At 37.5% G+C, this 13,969-nt stretch overlaps 1 protein-coding gene across 2 annotated transcripts in view; it reads right to left on the bottom strand.

The window, feature by feature from the left end:
• LOC121423593 (tyrosine-protein phosphatase Lar-like) overlaps positions 1 to 13,969 on the bottom strand; it is a 66,565-nt gene that overhangs the window by 11,547 nt on the left and 41,049 nt on the right. Inside the window, exons 10-20 of one of the 2 annotated variants that reach the window (XM_041618968.1) lie at positions 13,661 to 13,678; positions 9,270 to 9,387; positions 8,187 to 8,378; positions 7,195 to 7,287; positions 6,255 to 6,545; positions 5,455 to 5,763; positions 4,975 to 5,081; positions 4,338 to 4,548; positions 3,049 to 3,151; positions 2,154 to 2,472; positions 1,062 to 1,231 (exon numbers count right to left, since the gene is read on the bottom strand). In XM_041618968.1, the coding sequence (XP_041474902.1) occupies positions 1,062 to 1,231; positions 2,154 to 2,472; positions 3,049 to 3,151; positions 4,338 to 4,548; positions 4,975 to 5,081; positions 5,455 to 5,763; positions 6,255 to 6,545; positions 7,195 to 7,287; positions 8,187 to 8,378; positions 9,270 to 9,387; positions 13,661 to 13,678 (1,931 nt within the window). Of the gene's footprint in view, positions 1 to 1,060; positions 1,232 to 2,153; positions 2,473 to 3,048; positions 3,152 to 4,337; positions 4,549 to 4,974; positions 5,082 to 5,454; positions 5,764 to 6,254; positions 6,546 to 7,194; positions 7,288 to 8,186; positions 8,379 to 9,269; positions 9,388 to 13,660; positions 13,679 to 13,969 lie in introns of both variants that reach the window. The other variant, XM_041618969.1, reaches the window with a different exon arrangement.

The following is a 13,969-nucleotide window of genomic DNA, read 5'->3' as shown; positions in this document are numbered from 1 at the left end:
TTCAAAAATAAACCAGCATTTATGAAGTGTTATCAGTGTTAGATTGTCAGTCATATTCATTCATTTTTGTCAATCAGCAATATCAAATTTAAAAATTGAGCAATGGGTTGGCTCGAATGAATATCTATGGCCTGCCAGTTGTGATTAGGCCTGTGCAACCACATGTACATGAATTTATACACCTTGTATAAAGACTGTTCTCATATCTTTGTTAGTAGTTTATATTTACCTCCTATGGGTGTTGGAGATGAGAGGGTGGGGTACACCGGGCAGGAGGGGCAGCATTCACAGGATGGAGGAAAGGTAGGAGAGGAAGGAATGGATAAAGTTAGCAGTGTTAATAATGGATCAAGACCAAGTTATAACCTAACACAAAATGTATATACTTTTCACTGAGTTAGCCTCATACATTCCAATATACTAAGGGGATCGCTATGAATTAATTCAATACTTCTATATTTATTTCTAAAGAAGAGGAAAACTCAACAGGTAATGTAAACTTTCAAAATTATTACACGAGACCTCCACAGTTAGCAAACCATTCTGCACTCTAATTGCATATCTGTTTAGATTGACATTACTAGTGTCCTATAGAACACTTAACACCTATTTAAGCACTCCTTTGACACTGAAACTTACATTACACCACTCCTTTGAAGTTCAATATTAATCTTTTTTGTTCCTTAAATTGGCAACAATTTTGAATTCTTTTATTGATTTTCATACTTTGAAGAAGAAAAAAATCGAATAAAAATATAACACGAGTCAAACGAATAGTAAATTAGTAACCAAATTGCATGTTTTAACAGCAATTTGTCATTTCAATCGCATTGCCAATTTAGAGTGTGGAAAGATTACCTAACGATAAAGGCTTTTAATCTGGATCAATGCCACACATATTTCACTGGAAATAGTATCATTATTTTAGTAAATTTTTCCATTTCTCCTTCTATTCCAGATATAACTGCTGGCACTTGGGATAAGGAGACTGCAAAGTGTTTCCTAAGGGAGACATTGTACCCCTATGGGTTCATGGTTGATGTAACTTGCTTCCACCTTACCTGAGAACAAAGATGATGAGAAGGACGAGCAGCAGGAGGACGACTACGCCACCGACGGCTGCAGCGATGATGATCATAAGGTCATCGGATTTAGGAGTCTCCTGTGGAAGGGAGACGGGCAGCTTGGCTTTGATGGGAGATGCAAACGGACTTGAGGTCTCAAGCTTGGTCTGTCGGTACAAAGAGAAATTCAATTCAATTCAATTCAATTCTGGTTTTATTGTGAAAATGGAACATGACAAAAGTCCGAAGACTCATATTATCATATTTACAAAGTAAAAATGTACATGTATATTATTAAAAGATTACAATATATCACAATTCTAGTGCTAGACAAATAATCAACATATAAAGCCAGAAAAAATCATTTTGGACAATCTCAAAAAAAGATTAAAATTGATTGAAATTATAACATTGTAAAAATATCATTGTCAAAATGAGGCAAAATTTGTACATACAAGTACTAGCAAATATTACTAGATTTTCAGTGTAATTTTTAAGTCATTTTCTAGATTTTCGTTCGTGTTGTTAATACACAAGAGAAATAATGCTGGGACAGCGCCATGAGAGCCTTTGGAAGGTACTTGCATTCTATGAACACAAAACAATGTTATTATTGCTATCATTATCATTCTTGTTATCATTAATATTAAACTGAGATAAACTGGGGTTTACTGTTGCCCTCCTTTATGTTTACATGTGAATCTTGACTATTTTGTTCAAAATTACATCATGCTTTCATTCATGGATATATTTTCATACAGCATCCACCCCATTAAAAATGCTTTATTTTAGAATATTCAACATATTTTCATCTTATGCACCAGTAAATTATTTCTTGCACAAGGGTTAAAAAATATGCTATACTGCACATTCGTATTGAACCCTAGGGCATTTCAAGGGGACCCTTTTTCCAACTCTAAGTGCTAAGTTTGGCTTTTTAGATGCTAAACATCCCAAAAAGTATCTCATTAACAAAATTCCTTTCATTTTTCAGATCTATCTCAGAAGAATAATTGATTTGTGGTAGTAACTGATATATTTAGTGGAAACATCCCATACACTGACTCTGTGGTGGTAATTGACACTCACCCCATTCTCACTGAGAATAACCGCTCTGGTAAAGATGGTATAGAACTCGCCCTCCTTCAGGGGCTTGTTTCTGTACCCATTCACCTGGCTCCCGTCCCCGACCACGAACGTCTCCGGCATGTCCTCCCCGGTCAACTTGGCTGCGATGTACGGTTGCATCTCGGGGGCGACGGCCCTGCGACTGCGAGGACGTACGCTCCTCCTGCCGCGGGACGGTATGACGAGGTCTTCCGTCCGGATGTCATTCGGGGAGATGCTCAAGGGGACGGGCTCGCCATTTTTGTTCCGGCTCAGTGGGATGACGATGATGTACAGGTAACTGCGGGAATGGAGAGACACGATTAGGTAAATCCACATTGATGTTATCGTGGAGGCGTAGAAGCAAGAGAAGGCAATATGTACCTCCCAAGAGGGCATCACAAAATTTTGGATTTGAGAAGGTTGAAAGTATGCTAGATTCATTGGCCTATACTCCTAAGTTCATTTTAACTAAGGGTCATGGTCTAACTGTGTGCTTATTTGTGTACCTTTTGTTGCATTTTGTGATTTAAAGGTCTATTTGTAGAATTTGTTTTCATATACATTTGTAGTTTTGTGTATATATCTAAAGGAATTTTTGCTGGGTTAGTGCCACGAGTGTCTTAGACTGTGTGTATGCTCTATAAAATAACACCATTCTCATTATTATAAAAATCATGGAAAGCCCAAAATGTCAATATTTGTTTACAATTTATGCGTTTGTTTCTTTACTAAGCTCTCTTCTTAATATATTCTAATAGTGAAGAAAACTAATCCTCGCCAAGACAGTGATCCTTTGTTTTATATTTATTCAACTAGATAGGAATAAGACTATTTGATACTTCTCTGCAAGAAAACGGGCGTTGTGGATACTTACTCTAAGAGGGCGGCATTCTGGGTAATCCTGGGCAGTGCTATCTTGATACTTTGTCCATTCATTGTGTTGTTCTGGATGGTAGGCTTTGGTATATGCTGCAGAGCTGTATAGAAATAAAATACACATAGGTGATGTAAGAAAAGTAAGCAGATTTGCTGAAATAGATGGAGCTCCTATATTCATACATGTATATAATAATTATACTAATAATAATATATGTATATTTACCCAGGGTAGCCACTTCAGTTTTGAAAACTGTTCTACCAGTGGGCCCTGCTATTATTATTACCCCGGCTTTAGCTGAGCTGCCTAGGCGCTCCAGCATTCAAGGAATTTCTTCCTACCGGGTACCCATTCACCTCACCTGGGTTGAGTGCAGCACCATGTGGATGAGTTTCTTGCTGAAGGAAATAACGCCATGGCTGGGATTCGAACCCATAACCCTCTCTTTCAAAGTCAGAAGACTAATCCACTGGGCCACAACGCTCCACACTAGGGTGGGTTCACCCGTTATTGTGGTTTTAAGTTCCACACATCTTACGCAAGACTGGTGGTCCTTTCATGTTACATGAGATACAAAAAAAATCCTTGTCTTGACATACTTGGAGTACATTTCATAGACTGATAAACTTGCATTTAGAAGATTCTTTAAAGGTCAAGTCCACCCCAGAAAAAAATGTTGATTTGAATCAATAGAGAAAAATCAGACAAGCACAATGCTGAAAATTTCATCAAAATCGGATGTAAAATAAGAAAGTTATGACATTTCAAAGTTTCGCTTATTTTCAACAAAATAGTTATATGAACGAGCCAGTTACATCCAAATGAGAGAGTCGATGATGTCACTCACTCACTATTTCTTTTGTTTTTTATTGTTTGAATTATACAATATTTCAATTTTTATGAATTTGACGATTAGGACCTCCTTGCCTGAAGCACAAAATGTTAAAATAATGGAATTCCATGTGTTCAGGGAGGAACGGAACTTCATTTTACATGACAATGACGAGAAAATAAAAATATTTCATATTTCATATAATAAATTACAAAAGAAATAGTGAGTGAGTGATGTCATCAACTCTCTCAATTGGATGTAACTGGCTCGTTCATATAACTATTTTGTTGAAAATAAGCGAAACTTTAAAATGCCATAACTTTCTTATTTTACATCCGATTTTGATGAAATTTTCAGCGTTATGCTTGTTGAATTTTTCTCTTTTTATTCAAATCAAGTTTTTGTTGGGGTGGACTTGTCCTTTAATAAGAAGAAACCTGTATCTGTATCCTACCTTGTATCCTGGTTCTAACTAAAATAGTAGCAGGTGGCCCTCTAATAGCCTCTGTCCTGGCTGTGATATTGAATTCATACTCCATGTTGGGTTGGAACAGCTGACTATCCAAAGATACACGATTCTCAGTGGCAAGAATCTCGATCTCGCCGCCGCCATCGTAGTAATTGGGGTACTCCCTCCTGAAATCATCGCTAGTACGATACTTGATCTGGGCAAGACATAAATAAATGGTTCTGTTCAATATGCAAATCTGTGACTGAATATTTGACTTAGAGGAGCAAGTAATGGGAGCACTTTAAAAAATTGCATTTGGCACTACAAATATTGCATATCATAATATATCACTGATAAGACTTTTGTATATAGTCTGCCAGTCAGTGTACAAAAAGAAAGGAAAACCTTGTTTCTCAAATAACACATGAAACATACATAACATTAATCATTTACAAAGCAATAAAACAAATAATATAAATAACCAAGCTAGCAGTCCAAAGCAAGGCAGCATCCACATATTGAAAAAATAAGGAAAAAAAATCACCTGATAATGTCTTAATCATATTTTCATGTCAAAATACATTAAAGCATTGGTACACATGAACGGAATTGTCATAATAGAACTGAATCATGAACTTACCACATAATCTTTGAGCTTGCCTGGGATATCACTGGGCTCGGCCCATACAAGACTGATGGTGTTATCAGGAGCAATGTGGGCATCAAATGATCTTGGCTCTGATGGAGCTGTTAGCGGTTTGATAAAGAGAAAATAAGTATATCAATAAAATAAGAAGTCAAAGATCATTCAAATTCTCATATTAACAACATAACATACTGTAGCTTCAAACGAAAGGAAGAGAGTACCATTTGGTTTCATACATGAAAATATTCATGAATGATTTTAAATTTCATTGTTTATCAATGACCTGCTAAATGTATCAGGTCATGAAAAATATATGTTCACCACTGAAGTATATCGATGACTGACTTTACGTGTTAATGTAATTATTGCTTCAAATACAATACATGGAGAATCTACGTCATTTGCCCTTGTTTAAAAAAAATAAATATGCGGTGATTAGTCAAAGGTCAATTTAGCAAATTCCTAAACCCTTACCTGATGTTCCCGTAAGACAGGTTATAATCTGAGAAAATGGGGAATTCCCTTCCGGCGTATCCAACTTGACAGCCAAGTAGTACGTAGTCTCCTCCTGCAGACCCCGGAGCTCTAGCGTAGTGAACTCTCCTGCCGATACAGGGCGCCCCCAACTGCTGGGTTCCGTGTTGTCAGCACTGGTGGTGCTGTAGACGCGGTAGTTGTAACCAGGGCCCGAGCGTTGGATGTTGCTGGGGTGGTTCCAACGGACCTCAAGCTGGGTGCCATGGGGAGCAGCACAGTGCAGATCAAGGGGAGGACCGGCAGGAGCTGTGTCAGAGACAGAATGAAGATCAAAATTTAATATCTTGTTTCTTTTGCCTTATCTAGCATTCAAAAGATCACGATTTGTTATGCTTGACTTAATTTCAGTTTCAGTTTTCAGGTTTTTCTGATCACTCAATATGCCAAAGCACAGATTGAATATTCTGGCTTTTTTTCTTTCTCTTTTTCATTAGGATTGTCATGTTTTGTTTGTCTTGTTTTTTTTTATTCATTCAATTCTGTGCTCATCTTTCCTATGAACTATAACAGCCCATCATAACTCGCTAACATATTAGTAAGATACATCAGATAATTCAGAGTGGCAAAGATTCATGTCTTTCTAACAATTTCAAAGTTTTAGAAGATTCAAAACACCTATCACCAACATCTCTACAGGCCAGTTGCAGAAAGAGTAGCGATGCAACTCCAAAAATCAATCCCAATTTGATTCTCAACCAATCAGAAACACTGATTTGATCACCATAGCCATGACATACCTTCCCTTGGTGTAGTGGCAATATCCTTGGTACTGTAAGGCCCAGGTCCGACAGCGGTGTGAGCCCTGACCTCCACGGAATAAGCCGTGTTAGCGTCCAGACCGGTCAGGAGCATCCACGTCTCGGTGGTTCGGTTGGTCAGCTCATGGGGCATGGCGGAAGAGTAGTATCGGACGGTGTACTTGATGATCAGGCCGTTGCGTTCCTCCTCCAGGGGCGGATCCCAGGAGACGCGCAGGGAGCTACTGGAGGCGGGCTCAGCGGTTACGTTCATAGGGGTGCCAGAGGGGGCTGGAGAGAAGACGCAAGTTGTATTTGGTGAGTGGAACATGGAGAATACTAAACAGTATTAATCTATTTAACAAAACTAAATTCCATGTCGCACATGGCCCAGACCATCAGTATCCGTCTTCAAGGAACTGATGGTGTGGGCCACGCGCGACATGGAATTTAGTGTTGATAATATCATGTACACACAAACTAATCTATTCATTTATTAAATCAAATCAATGCATGGTGGCTTGTTGTTACTCTACCAGATGCAGTAGAACCACAGATGTAGTTTGCGCAGGGGCAGGTGAGTACTGTTCTTTGGTGGGTTTTCTGTGTCAATAAGCCTCCTGTCATGGAGTGTTTACGGATGACTGTTTGAGTCCGGCTATCTACATGTACTTCCATTTTGATGAGATTATATACATGCAGGCTTACATAAGTATAAAGTAAATCAGAATTAGTCGCCATAACCTCTGAAGATGGGGCCCTGTCTTTATAATGAAGTCTTTCAAAGCTGCATTTGTATTTTTACAGCTGAATTCATAAAGGTTTCCTTCAAGTTTACAATACCAGTAATAACATCGCTCTTCTTTTAGATTGTAGAAATAACGCTTCTTCCTGAATAAAAAAAAAGATCGGGCAAAAATTCTGAAATCCATGGACTTACTTCCTTCCCGTGTAGTATAGTAGAAGATGGCTTCATTGCTACTTCCCTCTTCATTGGATGCGGTCAATCTGAACTCATATCTTGTACCCAACCCTAAAGGAAAGAGAGAACAAACATTAAAATTACAACAACAATAATAATAATAAATACTGTTTTATTAACCCAGATTGCTGCTTCAGTTATGAAACTGCTCTACCAGTGGGCCCTACATTTTTTGCATAATGCATTTTTAAATGTATATATAATATAGGATATATAAAGCGTATCTACCTTGTTAGGTGCTAAGGGACTCCTATATCATCCTGGCTAAGCTAGTCTACCGATTCCGGTACTCACAGCTTTTTAAGGAATTACTTCCTACCAGTACGCACTTACCTCACCTGGGTAATAATAATAATAATACATATAATTTATATAGCGTCTTTTCCATTTTAATTAAATGCTCAATGCGCTTATGAGAGTAAGACATAAAAGTAAAGAGAACTAAGAGAAGTACAAAAAAAGGGCAAATTTAAAAATGAAGAAAAATGACTGTCTTCAAACCTAGTACCTGCTGGTGAACAAAATAGATTTTAGGTTGCCCTTAAAGGATGTTGCAGAGTTTGAGTTCTTCAGCTCCTGTGGTAGTGAATTCCACAGGGCTGGTCCGGCATGAGCAAAGGCTCGATCGCCCCAGGATTTTTTAGATAGTGGGATATGCAAGAGACTAGATTGGGATGATCGCAGTGTGCGTGCAGGTTGATAGTGGTGTATAAGAGATTTGTTGTAATCGGGGGCAGCACAATGTGGGTAAATATCTTGCTGAAGGTAAACACGCCATGGCTGGGAATCTAACCCATGTCCCTCAGATTAAAAGATGAGTCTTACCACGAGACCATGATGCCCCCACATTTGTAAACTCAATGTAATTGAGCCATTTAGCTGCGATTTACAGTTTCTAATGGACCATTTGAAGAAAAGAAAAAATCAAATGGATTAGCAAGAGAACTTACTGAGATCATCAAAGGTGTAGGACTGTGACTCGCTTGGCCTGAGATCCAGGTAGAGAGAGCGTCCATTCTCCGGTCCGTAGCTGAGCCTGTAGGTCACCAAGTCACCGTGGGTCTCCACTGGTGGAGACCAACTGGCAGTGTAGGTATCATCCTGGTTACGATCTACGACGAAGTTCACCGGGGTGGTGGGAACTGTGGATAGATTGTAAGGTTTAATGGAAGTTACTTGGAGTTTGAGCATATACATCAATGAAGAGGATATAAAAATATACATGTAACTGTCTTGTCCAATCTTGAAGGGTGGTGCATAAAATCACCTAAATGTGCAGGCCATCATGTCGACACTGCTACAATGCTACATTTTATAATTGGATTTATTTATTGGTACTTTGCACTGACGTTAAAATGCAGATGATTCTTTAAAAGGTAGACGAATGAAGAAAGACAAAAAGATAAATATTGGTAAGAGAAACATGATAAAAGTAAATCATAAGAGAGAGAGGGGGTGGGGGAGACTGATCCAATGATCCAATACAAAGGACTCTGGTTGAGACTTTGGTAGTGATCGTATGATACAGTTTCATTATACAGGCCAGGGGCCCTTTGCATAAAACTTTTTACCTGAGAAAACTCAGGTCGTTTTTACCGGAGTTTTTGCCCTGTGTTAAAGTCAATGGCAGAAATCACACTAACCTTAGTTTCCAGTTTTTACCAGAGTTTTCTCAGGTAAAAAGTTTTATGCAACAGGCCCCAGGCAGGTCAATCAACAGACATGGCATCCATGTTGCGGGAGGTATATGAAGTGCTTAGATATCAATACTTGTGGGTGTTTCATAAAGCTGTTCGTAAGTTAAGAGCAACTTTAAGGACGACTGGTGACCCTTTCTTATGGCGAATGGTATATTCATTAGCGATGGTTTAGCGTTTAAGAAAGGATCACCAGTCATTCTTAAAGTCGCTCTTAACTTACGAACAGCTTTATGAAACGGCCTCCTGATATGGTAACAGGGCCCAGTTCAGATAGAGAGAGAGATTAACTAATGGGAGACAAAAGAGAAGATTAAAGAGATGCTATCAACCTACCTTCTCCCGGTGTTTGCTGGATCTCTGTCGTACTTCGAATCCCATCTCCCCGGACAGTGAAAGCAGCGATCTCCACAGAGTAGAATGTCTTGGGCAGAAGATCACTCAGCACAGCAACCTACACATATGATAGTGTTAAAGGGATACAAGCAATTAATTATGTAAGCATTTCCTTTAAAAAATGTCCTCATGACATGTGATTGATCCAGTGATGTCAATGAAAATGCGAAGTATGTTATCCACCGTTGCCAATCAGCCATGTGCTTGTAAGGCATCTTTTTAAAAAAAAATTCCCTAACCCTTGCTAAAAATTCAAGCCCCCAAACAACAAATTGATTCAAATGAATAATTAGAGAAAAATCAAACGAGCATAATGCTAAAACTTCATTAAATTCAGATGTACAATAGTGTATATGCACAATATGGATGGTATGGGGTATTTGACTTTTTTTGTAGATTTGGCAGTAACCATGATGGAAATTCAGCTTATTTATGGAGGTGAAAACGGGTCTTCTATTCTAATGAGGAAAAAATTATATAAAGGAAAAAGTGAGTGGGCTATGTCAATGGATCCCTCATTTGCCTGTATTGTGCATATACATGTAACTGTAAAAGAAACTATGCAACATTGTACTTTTTTATTTCAAATCCAATTTAATTATATTTTTGGTTTGTACCTTTCAAATTCCTCTATATTCATTCAAATCAACTTGTTTTGGGGTGGACTAGGCTGATAAATAACAGCAGCTTGACAAAGGCATCTTCGTCAAAAACTTTGCAAGCATTTTCATTCACAAAGCACCGTGTCGTTTCGAGCACTTGTGAATCTCTTCATGAAAGCATATTTGATTTCAAAGCACCCATCAATCCCTTCACAGCATTTCTTTCCTAAATCACCCCAACTTCCAGCTTTGCATACATATTAAGCACATTGCTTTTTTTTTCTTTGGGAAGGAGGAGGTGGGGGTGTGTCAGCAAAGGTGTAGATGTAACAGAAGACTATCCCGAGAACCAACTCAGCCACAAAATATCATTGCATAAATTAGGCACCACAAACTCAAGTCAGTGCCATGGCTTTCGGGGGGAATCAAGCTAAGCATCTCTTAAAGTGGCTTTCTCACAAGGTAAGTGTTGAAAAAAGACACTTCCTGAAAAATGTGGCATATACATGTACTTCTGCAAGGGTGCCTTAGGAATGCCTACCAAAATCAGCTGAAATAGCACCTCTTCCACCGATCCCACAACCAACTGTGACATGTACACATGAACAGGAACCACTGAGGAATGCCTTGAGGATTATTCAAATGCAGTATAACCTTTGACAGGCTCAGTTGGAAGAAATACCATTCTGAAAGATCGGTGTCTATGTACCTCTCTATTATTTTATCATGCATTTTATCTCTTTTTTTCAGTTTAGGTAGTAACTTTTAACAGCAGGGGATTTCTTTTGTAACTGATTCAGCTGCCAATTTGTCCATAATTGCAATCTTTTAGGTAAGAAAGAATGGCCAGAATTCTCAAGGCTTTGAAACCATACTAGAGGACAAAAAAATGTTTTCTGCACTCGCTGGATGTAGTAAAGATGGATTACTGCAGACACTTTCAAGGGGACATAAACACACACCTTCAAAGATTTCAAAAACCACTGCAATCATACACCAAGATATGCATGATGCAACTAGTGATATGTTCACAGAGTGACAATATTGAACAAATACTTTGTGAGGGTGGAGAAAAGCTTGGTTAGGTCATGAGTTATGTCTGCATTTGTCGTTTCATGCGATGAGGTCTAAAAACTGAATTCATGCAAATATGAATGAACAGAATGAGTGAAGTATGCAGCATGCATATTAAAAAAAAGAGGAATATTATATAATAGGTAGGATTTTTTTTAATCAACTGGGAAATTCTCAAAGTTTGAAGTTATCCACTGCTCATGTATGATGACATAGCTAGTTTAAGACACTGCTCAATGATTGATAAGTTTAAGAGTCCCAATGTTGGGACAAATAGAAGACTAAATGAACGGGGCTTAATTCTTTAAACAAATCACTTGTAGTTATATTGATAGTAGAGGAAACATTTCATGAAGAGTTCTGTCAGTGGTTTTTGCCGACTAATTTGCTCTGAACCAATCAGATGCAAGTACTTGGTGTAGCTTACGACATTCGTCGGTGAAAATCAATGACAGAGCTCTTCGTGTAACGCTCCCCAGATCTTTGCCTCTCAAAATTTCAAGTGAAATTTTTCCCAAAATGAATAGGCCTACTCAGATTTTGCTGATTTTTCCTTACTTTTGTGATGCAACAGGAAGTCTGTATATATATGTACTATATTTTACATTTTCATTCAATCTCGGACAAATGGGTGAATGATAATTATCCCCCAAGATTAAATTGTAATTCAAACAAATGTGTTTTTTTTCTTCAAATTTATAGTCAAGCATTGAAAACAAGAAGTAAACTATAAAACTGCTTATAAAAACATGAACTATTCGTTAGAATATTTGTTAGGGATTAGTTCTGAAAATCAAGAAAGTCAGGATTAGTTAAACATATATGTAAATGTTAGTGATTAGTGCATTTACTCCAAAGCAAACAGCTATTTCATTTAATGACATTGCAGTTATCTCTTCATAATATTTGTTTGAACAATCTACAGTAAATAGTGATCTATTTATCATACAGTATTACACATTAAAAATAACTCATTTGATGATATATATGCAATATGTGCAATGTTTAAAATATTTTAAAATATATGTATAAGCCAGTGCTGCATGATTAAATACATTTTGTGTTTGCTTTTTGTTTTCTCTCCCTCTCTCAACCAGATGCAAGCTCTAGCACTATACAACATCATATATGTCATTATTTAGATGTGCAATTTACTGTCAAGCAGTGGAAATGAAATAAAATTCAAGCAATTCTTTTATTACAATGCTGACTAAATTCTGCTATTACGTTGCATTTTAATCAATTGTGTGTTTGTTTTGCTTTTATTTATTCATTCTTTATAAACAAAATAGGTCTGTGTGACAAAAAGCGCACGTAGTGTTTTTTCCTTCTCAACAACATATGGGAATCATTGTGTGAATATTTTGAGCTGATGTGCAGAGTGGCTCTGAAAGCATAAGTGCATTTATATGCAACAAAGGAAGAAACATTGACGTACCTACCCGGGGAAACTCGATAAAGAATTTCTACATGCTTCGATGAATGAACAGTTTTAGATCTTGTATGGAAATGGTCAGTCTTTCAACATATCAGGGGAGCATTTCACGAAAAAAGGTCATTGGTGATTTTCACTAATGACTGTTACAAGCTACTGAAATGCTTGCACGTGATTGGCTCACAGCAAATTTCTCAGTGGAAATCACTGACAAGACGTTTCATGAAACACTCCCTGGAATGTTTTGAGTCAATAGCTAAATATTGCATATTTGCCTGTCAATCATAGTCTATCATATGTTGGTCTGTATATTTGGTAAATCTGCCCATCATTTAGAACCTTTATCTGCCAGTTGTATGAGCAAGCAGTACCATTTATCTAAGAGTGGCACCACTTATACCACATGACCGTCGGTTGTACCATATCTACCCATCTGTTGATTATTATACCCCTTGGTCAGTTGTACCACACTTGTATGTCCATTAATTTTTCTTTCCATTAACTGTACTATCTGTCTGTCATGTACATCATCTATCTATCATCTATGTCAATACTACTGTCTGTCTGTTGGTATTATCTGATAATGGTACCATTCAAGTAGAAATTGTATCCCTTCTCTATCACTGGCACCAAATATATCTCTGACAGTTGCGACAGTTGTACCACCCATCTGTCAGCTGTACCATTCATCCGTCAATTGTACTGTACATGTACATCTGTCAGTAGTAAAACACATCTCTTAGCAGAGATATCAATCAAATAGTTCTACCATCTATATATTTATACCAGTTAATTATTTGTACTATCTGTCCATCAGTTGCACCCTAAATCGGTCAGTTGTACCATCCATCCATCATTTATACCAACCATCAGTCATTTGTACCATCTATCCTTAAGTTGTACCATCTGCCTGTCATTTGTGCGTCTCATCTACCCTTGTTGTCACACATGGAAGTCTCTCAAATGCACCAAGAACATTTCAGTCTTACCGTGAGTCACGTTTGTCTTACCAAGTATCCATATCTGTTCATTCATCTTAACACACTTCCACCCTAACAAGATATAGGGGCGCAAAGGTTTGGGGAAGGGCTAAGCGGCTGTCTGTTGTTCTTTCCGATATAAATATATACACATACTAAATCTGTTAATACTGGTGGTAGTAAGAGCTACTCATCTATAAAGAAACTCTAAACAAGGGTGTCTGAACTCGAGACTATTACCTGATCCTCTGTATCTTCCTACATGCGGAAATGGAAACAAAAGTTTAAAAAGGGAAGGAGGGGGGTTATTGATAAATTAGCACTTGTTAAAGATTTATATGGGTAGATAAATATGAATAAATCTCATAATAAAATAAATACATATAACATTATTCCATTAATTATTACTATATATATCAGTGAATAACATTTTTTGAAAGTTAAAAATTGCATTATATCATAACCACACCCAAATATAGTTGTGTTCTTGTTGAATATATGGTGCAAGGTTTAATAAAATAATATTTAATCTTTAAAAAGATCATCTAG

The sequence above is a fragment of the Lytechinus variegatus genome, chromosome 11, assembly GCF_018143015.1.
Source record: "Lytechinus variegatus isolate NC3 chromosome 11, Lvar_3.0, whole genome shotgun sequence".
NCBI classification, from domain to species: domain Eukaryota; kingdom Metazoa; phylum Echinodermata; class Echinoidea; order Temnopleuroida; family Toxopneustidae; genus Lytechinus; species Lytechinus variegatus.
The sequence above is the reverse complement of the archived record's forward strand: the minus strand, read 5'-3'. Positions and strand labels throughout refer to the sequence as shown.